The sequence below is a fragment of the Heterodontus francisci genome, chromosome 32 (genome assembly GCF_036365525.1).
Source record: "Heterodontus francisci isolate sHetFra1 chromosome 32, sHetFra1.hap1, whole genome shotgun sequence".
Lineage (NCBI taxonomy): Eukaryota > Metazoa > Chordata > Chondrichthyes > Heterodontiformes > Heterodontidae > Heterodontus > Heterodontus francisci.
The window spans coordinates 8964388-8979760 of NC_090402.1; the positions used below are offsets into that span (position 1 = coordinate 8964388).

A 15373-nucleotide genomic window follows, 5' to 3' on the forward strand; every position below is an offset into this window, starting at 1 on the left:
CACGCGTTACACGATGACATAATGTGCGCATGCGCCAACTAGTCCTGGCAATGCGGAATACAGTGCATGCGCAGAGAGTAGGAGCAGTCTGATGACGTCAGCTGCCGGCTGCGTTGTCGATAATCACTTTGTTTCTTTAAACCATATATGCATATTCAGACTGTCAGCATCCACAGTATTAGAGTCCACGCAGATTCACCACTGACCTTGAGCCCATCGATTCCAACAGGTCCATCATCACCCACCAGACCTGGCTCACCCTTGAGAGGGAAAAAAAGTAATGAGTGATTTTTGAAGGAATCAGTTGCAGCTGGTCATTACGTACTGATAAGTAAGTTTAGAGATAGATATATATGCACATGTATAATTAAATTTACAACCCGGTGCAATATCGGTGAGTTATCTCACCTAAGACTCAATGGTGCAATTAAAGCTTTGAGATTGACCATATTGGGAACTAAATGCTGCAATTACAGCACGGAGAGTGGCATAAAGTTTGGCTGTCCCAAGAAAAGTCTTAAATTGTTGGCCAATGAAGGCCAAGACCTGATCAGGTTCTAATTGGGAATTCACATGAGTTCCAAGAAAACGGATACCCTGGAATAAAGCAAATATACACTCCATGGCAGCTCTATGGGCCACAGTGTGACCGTTTGGGCAAACTAATTGTCTAAACATAATACAGCTGTCACTACTAAATATCACTGGGGGCAACCAGTGCCAGTGAGTGTGACAGCACAAACATTTAGAGCCGTGGGGTCAATGGACCAAGATTGATGTGAAAGAGCAGGCTATTTGAATGGAGATTTGTGCCTGACTGCTTTCAAAGCAGTCTAGGAGTAGACTGTCTTGGAAATGAAGTGGGATAGAGCAGGTTGACTGTTGATCAGGGATAGGTTAAAAAGAGAGAACATTATTTACTTATTGGAAAATAATCTATTTTTGAAAAGTTAATAACTTGGATGCCCAACATAAAGCTGAAAAGCTGAATCCTGAGGGAGATACAGAAATAACTGATTTACAATCCTCGAGATTTACAGCATTTGACCAGTTAACCAGACACTCTGGCTGGATTATCTGAGGTAGTACTTGTTTTCATATTATACAGCAAGACTTGGTGGAAGAACCTCTGTGGAGTTTTGAAAACAAATTGGAGATTTTGTGGTGGGTGGGGGGCCCTGCCCCACCCATTTATTTTCGTTGTCTTAAAAAATAGTAGCTTATTTGATCCAAAAAAGAGTCGGGTAGGAACAATGCTTGGGCTGAGCTTTCACTTTCACTTTAGGGCTGGGAAACAGGAGTCGGGTTTGTTTCCGGGTCTCAAATCTGGTGTGGTGTTTAGCGGTGGAGGAAACTGTCCCTCTTTGGGATTTTGACCGGGGCACCTCCTTAATTGGCATGGAGGCAGGTTCCCTGTTCAATTAAGGGCAGCAGGCGGGCTCTTGAAGCTGGCGGGTCAACCAGTGGCCTTCCAGCTTGAGAGGAGCAGTGGGCTGCAGTAAAGGGTAAGTAATTGAGAGGGTGCTTCAACATGGAGGTGCCCTCTCACCTAACTTTCTAAAAATTCAAATCAAAAATTAGGAAAAAACAGCCAAGCCACCACTGTTGGGGAGGGGGTTAATCCCTCCACAGGGCAGCCTTTGGCTGCACGCACACCCAGGCAGGTAGGGAGGTCTGTAGATCTGCCTATAACCCTGCCCCCGCCCCCAAGCCTGCCACTACGTGGCCATTAAACTGTCCCGTCGTGTCGGGAAACTGGAGGCCAACTGGAAAATTCCTTTAACTGCCCTTAACAAGGCTCTTATCGAGCCTAATTGGCTGCCCGCCTCGTGGGGGGCCCATGAACCCGCTTCCCTTAAAATGGCCAGTGCTGGGGTGAGGAAACCAGCATGCCAGCTGGTGCCAATATTTTTGGGTCTAGTCTGCCTCCATTGCCAACCTTGGCGAGGCCCAATGAAATCTGCCCCATGTCTTTGTTGAAGTTACCCAAGAACGGGATAGACCAATCATGCCTAAGACGACTTTGATATTTCTTGGCATTTCTTCCCTATCATGTTCTCAGCCAGTTTATTAAAGGGAAAATGATTTTAAAGTGAAACTCTAAGGGCTTTACCCTGAGGTTTCAGCGTCAAACAGGAACGCAGATCATGGCAAAGTGGTACAATAACCCGAACAATAAAAGAGTTAAGAGATTTTCTTTCCCAATGGCTTCCTGAATGAGACTCCACTGGAATGTTTTTGGAATATTGTTTTATAATGGGAGCACAAGGTTGCACTGAAATGTAACATAATCAATCACCTACCCTTTGACCCATGAGTCCTTGTTCACCTCTGAATCCAGGCGGCCCAATTTCACCCTGAAGATCAGAGCATATGTGAAAACTACAAAGTGAAAATACTAATTCATAAAACCCACATCTCAAATACCTTCCCATCATTCAATTTCAGACAAGCCATGATTTTTTTTTTTTTATTTGCTCAAGGGATGTAGGAGTTGCTGATAGGAAAATGTACTGGAAAATATTGCTTTTGTTAGAATGTTTTTAATCAATGTACCAGCAGCACTTAAAAAAAAATCTTGTATTGGATTATATATTAATCTTTGACATATTCCACTGATATCTTGAGCAACAGGGAGAAAATACATTGTTTATAGAATCTTCTTGAAGGCGATGCATTGCTCTGCAGGGAGCCAGCGTGGACTTGATGGGCCGAATGGCCTCCTTCTGTGCCATAATAACATTATGATTCTTGCCTGCAGGTGATAGCCTCACTATTAAAAGGTTGTGCTCTGTAATATGGTAAATTCTTTAACAAACGTCCAACAGATTCCAAGTTTACCATTTGAAAAACATCAAAGCAACCTCTGTATGACAAAGAAAAAAGTTAAAATAACGTATTTTTCTGTAAAAGGTTCAACGCAGGTTTCCCCCCACCTCCCCCCACACTGATAAACATACCTCCACCCCCACCCCCACTAGTGTGGTGCCTTGTTTCCCCAGATGCGAATCCGAAGGAGTGGGAATGCCAGCGCCAAGGCCGAAGATCACGGCGGGCAATCAGGAGGCGAAGGAGTTTATTTAAATTGATTATTTTAATTGATTTGCATATTAAAATTGTGGTCCCATCGCCCAGCAGCGGGAAAGCCACCACGGTGCCTCACCGCTGCCGGGAGGATCAGGCCGGGCCCTGCCGGCGTCGAGGTCTATGGCGGGCCTCATCCGGAGCCATCTTCAGGCTCTCCCCCCCCCCACGGAACCCGATGCTTGGGAGAGAACTAAATCCAGCCTATAAAGTTTAAATCCATGTTCCGACTGATTTGTGGGAAATCACAAGTCGCTAACACCAACTGATCTTAGTATATTAGAGTCACTGATGTTAACAGCATAGAAGTGATTGGAAGCATGTTTGTATCTGTGATCTTCCCCTTGATAATGCAGATGCCCCATGCTGCTAACAGTGCTATTCTCTAGCACAGCGATCTCATCAAAACTTACAAGATTCAGAAGGGGCTTGACAGGGTAGACACTGAGAGGTTGTTTCCCCGGGCTGGGGAATCCAGAATGTGGGGGGGCACAGTCTCAGGATAAGGGGCCGATCATTTAGGACTGAGCAGGAGGAGAAATTTCTTCACTCAACGGGTGAATCTTCGGAATTCGTTGTGAATGCTCCGTTGTTGAGTATATTCAAGGCTGTGATAGACAGATATTTGATCTCTCAGGGAATCAAGGGATATGGAGAGAAGTCAGAAAAGTGAGGTTGAGGCAGAAGGTCAGCCTTGATCGTACTGAATGGCAGAGCAGGCTCGAGCGGCTGCATGGTCTACTCCTGCTCATTAGATACTGGTCAAGATCAGGGCGGAACAGTGTAGCGAGACAATTTTCATCTCTGGGTTCAAATCCCAATCAAACGTATGGGATGAAGGAACTGGATGGAACACTGCGTTTGAACTTCTCCCCAGACTTTTATGCCAATTTGGATCAAAGCTCATCTGCCAGAAGATATACCTTCAGCAGGACAAGGGTTTCCTTTTAGGCAGGACATCCTGCTGCTATGACATGGCGGGAATTCACAAAAGCCTCTTTGCATGTGAAAACAGGAATCATTTTAAGAGAGCGCATTTTTGTTGCTGCTGATTTCGAATTGGATAGCAGGCAGGTCAGGTGAAAATGCTGCAAATGTTTCTTTTTGCTACTTGTAACCTCATGTCCAGAATGACTTGGAATGGATTTAAGTTTGGAGTACATCAGCTTTAAAGTATACACACTCAATTGAAAATTTGCCCCGAAATTAAGATATTATTTAAAAATAAAAATCCATTTGACATTATATACACGAGCAAATGAAATAGACGGACAAGAAAATGTCAGCTGGTCCATCCATTCAGAGCTACTTAAGTCAGAATGTCAGTAATTTGGGGGTCATAACTTCATCAGCACAAAAACGATTATAATTTCTAGCAGGATTTACATTGTGCTTCAAAATATTTCAATTGCAACTTAGCTTTTAATGCAACTTTGTGTAAGCTCCAATCCATAGATATTGCAAACATAATGTACATAGCCACGGACAGCATTACGCTCATGTGTCCTCACAGTTTTCAACAAATGAAGTAGACAGTAACTAGGGTCTCTTCCAACATAGCTTCAGTTTGCTGACAGAACTGTGTTTATTTTTGGATATCGGGGACCTTAAATGGATACCAACATCCCTATAAATTTTACAAAAGCTTTTGTGTTTTCCTCGAAAGCAAATAATGCAATGGCATCAGTCAAACTGATCCATTTATGTGATTCATAATTGAAATGATACTGCTTGGCTCTTTCAGATTGAGGAATGAAAGTTAATTTCCCAAAATGGCCACATTACCTCCTTGAACGTCTCAGGAAAAAAAACTTCAATCTAGTTAAGATTCAAACTCTTTTCATTATTCCAAATGAATACAGGTTTGCTGGCATGGTGGATGTTGTCTATATGTACTTCCAGAAGGCATTTGGCAAGGTTTTGCACAGAAGAGATTGTTAGCAAAAATAAGAGTGTGGTAAATTGTGACATTTATCAGTAACCACCAAAGACTTGCAGGTTGATAGGTAAATTGGCCATTATAAATTAACCCTAGTATAGGTAGGTAGTAGGGGAATATAGGGACAGGTGGGGATATGGTAGGAATATAGGATTAGTATGAATGGGTGGTTGATGGTCGGCACAGACTCGGTGGGCCAAAGGGCCTGTTTCAGTGCTGTATCTATAAGTAAAAATAAATAAATAAATAATTTGTTGTTAAAAGACAGGGAGTACAGATAAAGAGGGTCGTTCTCTGATTTGCAGAATGTAACAAGTTGTGTACTCCTTAAGGATCTGTACTGGTGCCTCAGCTTTCCATTGTACATATTAATGACTTTGATGAAGGAATAGAGAGATGTATATCCATGTTTGCACATAACACTAAGTTAGGAGGTGCAGTAAGTTCTGTGAATGGCAGGTGAAGTTACAAAGGGACATGGACAGTATAAATAAATAGGCTCAACTATGGCAGGTTGAGTTCAATGTGGGGAAGTATAAGGTCATTCACATGGATCTGAGACAAATTGGAATATTTTCTTAACAGCGAGAGACTAGGAGCTTTGAAGGAGCAAAGGGATTCAGATGTCTGTATATATAAATCACTCAAGCCTTGCGCAGGTACAAAAAGTAATGAACAAGGCTTATGGAATGTTGCCCATTATCTCAAGGGTGCTGGAATTTAAAAGTGAGGAAGTAATGCTTCAGTTGTACAGTCTTGGTAGGACCGCATCTGAAATTGTGTGTTCAGTTTTGGGCACTGCACCTCAGGAAATATATATTGGCTTTGGAAAGGGTAGAGTGCAGATTCATCAGAATTGTACCAGGGTTTAAAAGGCTAAATTATGACGTCAGGTTGAATAAAGTTGGCTAGTAATCCCATGAGTTCAGAAAGTTGTGCATCATCTAATCAAGGTGTTTAAAATGATAAAAGAGACTTGTTAGATTAGATCCAATAAGCTATTTCCTCTGCTGGGAGAATCCTGTACAAGAGGGTATATTTTTAAAACCAGGGCCAGGTCATTTAGAAGCAAAATTAGGAAGCACTTTATTACAAAGTCTGGAATTAGTTCTCCAAAAGGTTGTGGATTAATTGAAATTTTCAAGACTGAGATTGATAGATTTTTATTAGGCAAGGCTATCAAGTAATATGGAACAAAAGATGGTAAATGGAGTTGGGGCACAGGTAAACCATAATCTAGTTCATCTAGAACAAGCTCAATGGGCTGAATGACCTCCTGCTGCTTCTAAATTCCCATGTTATGCCAAGGCTGCAAAATTAACTCACTGCTCCTTTGAAGAGTGCAGAACAAAAAGGAGAATGAAAAGCTTTTAAACAAGGTTCGCTTGCAACTGAAGTCTTGCATCACTGACCACAGCCATCATGAATAAATTTGTTACAAGCATACATTAAAAGTATATTTGATAATAGTTGTGCAGAAGTTTCCGCTTGCTGCAGATTTCACATCTGGCACAATGTAAACTTTACTGGCAGCTAGCATTCGGGCTGTGGAAACAGAAATTTTAGAACTGGAAAATTCTGCCTGCCCGAAAACTGCTGCTTGCACTGTATTCCTGCTGAAGTGGGCACTCTCTATATTTCTATAATTCTGCTTTGTATCATTCAGAACTAGACACTTCCTGAAAATCCATTTCAAGGATGTTATCTGATAGAAAACAGGTGCATAATTTAGTAGTTGCAAAGAAAACTCAGTGCACAGAAGGTTACTGTGAGAAAGAGCTGCCCGCCTTCTCTTCTGCAGCAAGAATAAAGCTTGCTGTACAAACTCTGGCTTATTCTGTCTGACTGCCCAGTTGGACTGGGTTGTAATGAGAGAGCCAGGCTACAAAACAAAAGTCCCCATTATCCATAGAAAATCAGTCAGGAATGATTAAAAAGTCATACCTTCGCGCCTGTTTCACCTGGGAGTCCAGGCTCACCAAGAGGACCAGGAATCCCCTGAAAAATAGAAACAAAAAAATTAGGAACAGCCTTCAGCAAAAATCTCCAATATTATGACAGGAATGTAAATGGAAGCTGTGGCAACCAGACTCAGTTTGGTGTTCGGAAGAGCAACTGAGAGAGACTAATATCGAAAGACTGCCATATCTGGAGCCAAGGTTGGAACGAGTCAGTGCAACGTGGTAAAACACATTGTCCTCTGCCCTGCTTACTACTAACAGTGTGCAGAGGGTGTGCACCATCTCTTCAATCGCATTTCTACTGAGAACCTTAGCAGAGGTCTTGTCCTTTATTCAGTGAATCAGGTATTACTGTTGTGTTTTGGGAATAAGGGTTTGTAGAGATTATAGGGTAAACCTTAAAACTCAGTTTCCTTCCTTGACCATGAGTGACCTACGGTCTGTTGGCAACCTTGTGCATACATTTGCCCCTCTGAATCAACTTCCAGGCAGGCCTATAAATTGGCCCCTCGCACTCCTGCCAAACACAGGCACAGTGCTGCTTAGATGTTCAATTCAGGACACTATACTGTGGCTTAGTGAGTAACACTCTCCCAGCGGAGTCATGAGCTTGTGGGTTCCAGTCCTCCATCGGGGACATTGGCACATAAAATAGACATACGCTCCAGTGCAGTACTGAGAGAGCACTGCTCTGTTGGAGGTGCCGTCTTGTGGATGAGATATTAAACTGAGGCCCTGTCTGCTCTCTCAGGTGGATGTAAAATATCCAATTTGAAGAAGAGCAGGGGGGGTTCTCCCTGGTGTCCTGGCCAATATTTATCCTTCATCTAAACAGATTATCTGGCTTTTATCACATTGCTGTTTGTGGGAGCTTGCTGTGTGCAAATTGGCTGCCACGTTTCCTACATTACCAACAGTGACTACACTTCACAAATACTTGATTGGTTGTAAAGCGCTTTGGGATGTTCTGAGGTTGTGAAAGGCGCTATAGAAATGCAAGTCCTTTCCTTATTTAAATTTATTTTGTGGGACCCTAATTATACCTTTCAAGGAGAAATGGCCAAAGTATGTGCGGCTCATGCCAGCCACAGCTACTCCAGGCATTGAGAAGCCTAACAGACACATCTGTAAAGGGACTGCTGGAGGGCTCTCCTGAAAGTTAAGTTATTTTCTGTTTTAGGTTTTTTATGGGGCCAGAAGATTTCGGCCTACTACTGGCTGGTTTTCTCCAGACCCTGCTCTGGAGATACGCTCGCCCTCCCAACATGCCGCACTTGCGTAGAGCAGCTGGCTGATTTTCTTCCCAAGCCTGTTTGGCTTCGTCAACTCGCTGAGAAAATGTTAACGGGACTGAAAATACTTGCAGCCTCTGGACCACCACGTTGGGCGGATGCCATGAGTACACCCTACTGACACCCAACTCTGCAAGTCTCCCACTATGTGACACAGCTCTTCAGATACTGTCACTTTGTGTCTGGGACCTGCACAAAAGTGATGACCCACCAGGTAAATGCCCAAAATCTAAAGTTAAATTATTTTGGGCAGTTGCAAGCTAGTTCTTTTTTTCAAATTCATTCATGGGATGTGAGCATCGCTGACTAGGCCAGCATTTATTGCCCATCCCTAATTGCCCTTGAGAAGGTGATGGTGAACCGCTGCAGTCCATTTGGGGTAGGTACACCCACAGTGCTGTTAGGAAGGGAGTTCCAGGATTTTGACCCAGCGACAGTGAAGGAACGGCGATATAGTTCCAAGTCAGGATGGTGTGTGACTTGGAAGGGAACTTGCAGGTGGTGGTGTTCCCATGCATTTGCTGCCCTTGTCCTTCGAGTTGGTAGAGGTTGTGGGTTTGGAAGGTGCTGTCAAAGGAGCCTTGGTGCGTTGCTGCAGTGCATCTTGTAGATGGTACACACTGCTGCCACTGTGCGTTGGTGATGGAGGGAGTGAATGTTTGTGGACTTCAGTCGAAAGCACAAACTGCCTGTAATGTGATACTTAAGTGAGCAAACTCAGTCTGAGAAGCAAGACAAAGTGGGCAACAGGAATGCTACATTGATATAGTCCGGGTGCTAATCTGGAGGTAGGTTTATCACATACTGTTCAGGCAGTACAAAGGGAATAATACTTCATCGAACTCACACTGCAGATATGTATTGCATTGTCCTGATATTCTATTTCCCCACATTGTCACATACTTCAGAAAAGGTTTAAAAACAGTTTTGTTCATTTTACCTTTAGTCCCATCTCCCCCAGCATCCCAATTATACCCTCTGGCCCGGATGGTCCCTGGAAAAGTAAATAAAGGAGTTTCAATATTTTCACAATTTAAGCTTTTGTCTGCTTATGAAGAATTTAAAATTGAATAGTATTTGCTGATGATAAATGTTCAGGTACAAATTATCGACCAGTGTGCAATGGCAGGCATCCATTACTAAAGCGAGCCCGCAGAGGGGGCTGGATTTTAAGAAGCCCTCGTGCCGTGATCTGTAGCAGGGGTGGGGCTGGGAGGCCGAAGAAGTCTCCGGATGAGGCCCGCCATGGACCTCGACGCCGGCACGGCCAAGCCCGCTCCTCCCCGGTGGCTGCCAGGCTCTGTGGTGAGCCCCCCACCACTGGGCAACAGGACCACAATTAACATATTCAAATCAATAAAATTAATACATTTAAGTACACTTACCTGAGATCACTCCCGCCCCTTCGGACCCCCGTCCAGGGAAATGAGGTGTGACACTGATGAGGAGCCGGGGAGGAGGTAAGTTGATCAGTTTGGGGTGGTGGGGAAAGGTGTCAAATCCATGTAATGGGTGCAGGGGATAGAGGGAAGGGTTGTGCAGTTTGGGGGCGGTGGGGGGGGGGGGGGGGGGTGAAGTTCAGATGCAAGAGGTAATGTTTTGGTTGGGGGAGGGGGGAGGACAAATATTTATTGTAATTATTATTGGGGGGGGGGGGGTGGGAAAGGGCCATATGAAATATATTCATTTAGTTTTGAAGGGGGGGAATATTTCTATAAAAATTTAAATATGCTGACAGGGCTTTAAAAATGGCTCCAGTGCCTGTGCACAGGCAGTTGACACCATTGCTGGGGAGGGACAGCCCTAGCTATTTAAATGAGCCTCCATGCTTAAGATTGCGGAAACTCTTTGGCGTGCGGCTCGCGTGGGCGGGCTGCCATTTTTGGAGCTCACTGGCGACCTCTTAAAATCCAGCCCAGTGGATTTCACTTTTAATGATCACCTTTTGCATTGTTCATTTGGTTGCAATGACCACACTACACAGCTTGGTACATATTGAGAGAGGATGTACTGCACTGAACGACACCAGCCCTTAAGTATTTCACTTGCTTTCAGACATTGCGTCATAGATTCTTCAGTCAATAAGGCATGAAAATGATCTTCAAACGTTCCACTGAAGTTGTTCAGTGCTCGTGTTAAGCTGGAGGAATTTCCAGCTTGTTCACAGCTCAGTCCTCAGGCTGTTTGGCTGCAGGGCAAGAGCTAAGGTGAATTGAAGGGAATGCATGACGTGGTGCTGTGAGCACACGATGCTGGTTGTTGGGTGTGCAGTACAGTACTGAGACAGTATAGCGGACGTGTGGGGCGGAGAGCTATTTTTCCAGTTCCACTTCCCGGAGCTAGCATGAACTGAGTTAGTTCAATTAACTTAAGGGACAACAGTTATTACAACCAGTTTCAACTGGGCATGAACTTCCAGAGATAACTGCCCACAGCATTAAGCTGGCAATTTTATGCAGAGTGGTTATTTGGGTGTCGGCCGTGGCTCAGCAGGTAGCACTTTCACCTGCTGCTGAAGGTTGTGGGTTCAAGCCCCACTCCAGGACTTCAGCGCAAAGATCTAGCCTGGCATTCCAGTGCTTCTTCTTTGGCCTCCTTATCTCGAGAGACAATGGGTAAGCGCCTGGAGGTGGTCAGTGGTGTGTGGAGCAGCGCCTGGAGTGGCTATAAAGGCCAATTCTAGAGTGACAGACTCTTTCCACAGGTGCTGCAGAAAAATTTGATTGTCGGGGCTGTTACACAGTTGGCTCTTCCCTTGCGCCTCTGTCTTCTTTCCTGCCAACTGCTAAGTCTCTTCGACTCGCCACACTTTAGCCCCGCCTTTATGGCTGTCCGCGAATACTGCACTGTTGGAGTTGCCACTTTAAAAAATTTTAGGAGAATGGCCAAGTGGTAAGGCATCAGTCCCATGAACCCAAGATTGTAAGTTCAATCCCCACCTGTGCCTGCCGTTTGCTTCCGGCATGGACTCGATGGGTTGAATGGCCTCCATCTGTGCCATAATGACTCTATGGTCATAGAGAAGGTGGGTAAGTTCAAACTGTTGTAGCAGGAGAGTAAGGTTGGGTTGAAGAACATTGTTGGGTAGAGTACAAGAACGAATTCCACACCCTTATTTTGGGGATGCTAACATCATGTACAATAGCTCAATGGATGAGGGAGAATTGTTAAACAGCTTCTTTGGTGAAAAGTTATGTCAATAAGTGGATAATGGGTATGGATGTTGCATCATCAGTCCTGAGAATATCATATGAATAACTCTGGCCAGAAAGACTGATAATGATGTCTACCCCAGGATTTTGGCAACAGTGCCTTTAAAGTTAATTGGGGGAGAAAAATGTAGATAAACAGAGAAGAAGCCATGGAAGATGAGTTAGGAGAGGCGACCAAAAGCTTGGCTGTTGTCAACAATAACAACAACTTGCACTGAATAGTGTCTTTAAAACAAATCCTCAGACACTTCACAGAGGCATGCCAAGCCAAAGAAGAAAAGATTATGAGTGCTGACCAAAAGATTGGCCGAGGAGGTGAGTTTTAAGGAGTATTTTAAATGAGGAATGGGAGATGAAGATGTGGAGGGGCTTAGCAAGGGTCTTCCAGAGAATGGAATCTAGGTGGTTGAAGGCATGACAAAGAGAGGAGGGATGCACAAGAAGCCAGACTCAGAGGAATGTTCATTGTGTGGAAGGGTTGAGTGGGATGGAGTGGGTGACATTATAGGGCTCGAGGAGGTTACAGAGATTGGAAGGGATGAGGCTATTGAGGGATTTGAACAAACGGATGAGAATTTCCAATTCGATGGTGAGAGGAGCCAATGTTAGTCAGTGACGATGGATATGATGAGTGAGTGTGACTTGGTGTAGGATACAATATGGACGGAAGAGTTTTGGATGAAGTGAAGTCTATGGAAGGTGGGGGAAGGGAGGCTGGCTAGGTCACAATTGGAGTAATGATGTCTGGAGACAACAAAGGCGTGAATGAGGGTTTCAGTGACAAATGGACTGAAGTGAGGATGGAGGTAGCGATATTACGGAGGTAAAAGTAGGCAGTCCTTGCAATGGAGAGGATATAGAATCATAGAATGGTTCTAACACAGAAGGAGGCCATTCAGCCCATTGTGTCCGTGTGGGTGTTCTGCAAGAACAACTCACCTAGTCCCACTCCCCTGGCCTTTGTCCCATAGCCCTGCAAATTTTTTCGCTACAGATAATTATCCAATTCTCTTTTGAAGGCCTTGATTGAATCTGCCGCCACCACACTCTCAGGCAGAGCATTTCAAGATCCTAACAATGTGCTGTGTAAACAGGTTTTACCTCATTTCGTAAACGGTCGGAAGCTGATCTTGGAGTCAAATAGAACAACAAGGTCACCAACTGTCTGATGTACTCTCAGACAATGGCCAGGGTCAGGGATGGAGAAGATAGCTACAGTTTTCCCATTTTTAGTTGGAGGAAGTTATAGCGCAACCATGCTGGATGTCAATGGGATATGTACGGATGATGTTGCCAAAGTCAGCAAATAGATGAGGAAGAGGAGTGGACCAAGGATGGCCAAGGAAAGATGGAGATTGAAGTAGAGAGAGAGAGTGTGATAAGCAGAGAGTTCCAGAAAGTGGAGCTGACATGGCTGAAGGCTTGGCCACTAATAGCGGGACATAGGTGGGGAGATGCACAGAAGACCAGTGTCAGTTGGCTAAAGGGTATGGGAAGAGATATAAGGTCACAGAAATAGGGTGGAGCAATGCCATGGAGAAATCTGAAGACAAGGACAAGGATTTTAAATTTAATGTGCTGGGTGACAGACAGCGAGTGAGGAGTAAGGGGAAAGTGGAACTTAGTGCAGGACAAGATATGGGCAGTTCAATTTTAAACCAAATGGAGTTGGTGGAAATTGGAGGATAGGTGACTGGCAGGAGAAATTGAGACAAAAGCAAGGATAAGGGCATACATTTAGCACCTTAAGAATCCGATCTGTCCTGGGGAAAACAAGTCGTGAAGGCACTGGAAAAACTGGCAAAAGAGTGGAAATGCTTAAACAAGCTTGGCTCTGTTTCACCATCTGAAATTTCTGTGTTCTGTGAAGTCGATATTAGCTCAGTGATTCAATATTGCAGCTCTCTGACAGGCAGAGAAACCCTATCTTTCTCTCATGGACTGAATATGGTCCAAAGTCATGCAGACCAGTAGACTAGATATGTAACTTAAAGCCAACATCCACTTCCTATGGCATAAGGGAGACAGGCCAACTGTCAGTCATGCGTAAGACTTACAACCGAAGCAATACTGTGAGTAACCAGCTCTTCAATCAGATCTGCAGGGTATATGGCAGGAGCACAATCAGCTGCTGCTGTCGTACCTCAACATTCTATATCGATCCCAAATGTCTGCACATTATCAACGATCAAGCTTCACATATCATTTTCCTGCATATGACCTTTTGCCCAATCCCTGAATTGCCTGAAGCTTAGTCCCTTGTAAGAAAACGTTCAAATGCAGAGTTAAGACATCTTTGGTAAACCAAAGGTTTTGGAGTATGCATTTGCCTATGGAACAACTCTAACCTGCTCACTGGTGCTACAGTATAGTTTCTCCAAGCTTCCTGTCTGTAGATTTTCGGTACAATGTGGGTTTTTCTCTCTCCCTATCAAATACTTTTTCATGCAGCTAGTGTCCCATTAAGCAATTATAAAAGTACTTACCGGTTCTCCTGGGACTCCTTTTGCTCCTGGCGGACCCGAAGGTCCTGGTATACCCTGCAACAACAGTAGATTAAGTGCATTCTCAACAGTCCAATGTTGGGTAAACAAGTTAAAACAGCGAAACCATGACAAAGTAATATTAATCTGTCATTTGGATTCGAAGAAAACTTTCCAGTTTCCGTTGTCATGTTTCCATGCCTCGCTGCGGTTTGGAGGAAAGTTGTAGATTGTTCCATCTTTGTTATGAACAGATTTCTGCGGCACCTACAGAATTTGTCAGTGGCAATTTATAAACAATGATGAGAATCCCCATACGTGCGGATCTTCATCTCCTAAGCAGCATGGCAGGGGATTGGGCAAATTGTGGAAATTAGGATCTTGCTAACTCGAGAGCCAATGGTTAACACACCATTAAATTTAGAAAAAAAAAGGATTAAAATGGACCAGGGATAGGACATTTGACTTCCAAGGGTTAGAGTAAACAACATTTATTATTAAAACAGCAGAGGGTACAAGAAATTTTGGCATAGCTCTTATAATATCAAGAAGCAGGCATAAATAACATACTACAATGTACAGAGCTATAAGCCACAATTATTTTTTTAACTGTTAGGCGACTGGCAGGTAAAGGGAAACTATTGAGTTTTAGATTTCCGGTTTCACTCTGTGACATTGGAACAAACATTTTTAAAGTAATAAAGCTTTACAACTGTATTTGCATCCTCACATTAATATTAACACTGATACTAAAAGAATAATAATTGTAAACAATTTACTTCTGCTTCCTATATTTTGCTCTTTGCCTCCCGCTCTGAGATTTTCTCTCCCAGTTGCATTATTTTAACTCTAATTTTATCATTTTTCTTTTCTAATACAACATCTTTTTCAATCTGACCTGTGGATCCTATTTTTCAAACTTTGAAACGGTATACTTCTTCTAGAGAAGTTGGGATTGCTCTCCTGAGGGCAGAGAAGGTTAAGGGGAGATTTGATGGAGATGTTCAAAATTAGATGAGGCTTTAATCGAGTAGATAGTCAGAAACCGTTTCCACTGGTACGGGTAGATAGTCAGAAACCGTTTCCACTGGCATGAGGGTTGGTAACCAGAGGAGTTAAGATGATTGGCAAAAAATCTATGGGGGAATATGAGGAGAAATTCTTTTACGCAGTGAATTGTTGTGATCTGGAATGCATAATAGCAGTGGAAGCAGATTCAATAGGGACTTTCCAAGGGAAACTGAATATACACATGAAAAGGAGATATCTGCGGGGCTATGGGGAAAGAGCAGGGGGAGTGGGACTAATTGGTTAGCTCTTTCAAAGAGCCAGCACAGGTGCGATGGGTTGAATGGCCTCCTTCCCTGCTCTATGATTCTATGATATTTAGGACAGACTGAAA

The 15373-nt window shown here is 43.8% G+C and overlaps 1 protein-coding gene across 1 annotated transcript in view; it reads right to left on the reverse strand.

Annotated features, from left to right (window-relative positions):
- col27a1b (collagen, type XXVII, alpha 1b) overlaps positions 1–15373 on the reverse strand; it is a 592171-nt gene that overhangs the window by 111829 nt on the left and 464969 nt on the right. The window contains exons 32-36 of the mRNA XM_068012172.1: positions 13975–14028; positions 9217–9270; positions 6968–7021; positions 2304–2357; positions 207–260 (exon numbers count right to left, since the gene is read on the reverse strand). Of these exons, the coding sequence (XP_067868273.1) occupies positions 207–260; positions 2304–2357; positions 6968–7021; positions 9217–9270; positions 13975–14028 (270 nt within the window). The remainder of the gene's footprint in view (positions 1–206; positions 261–2303; positions 2358–6967; positions 7022–9216; positions 9271–13974; positions 14029–15373) is intronic.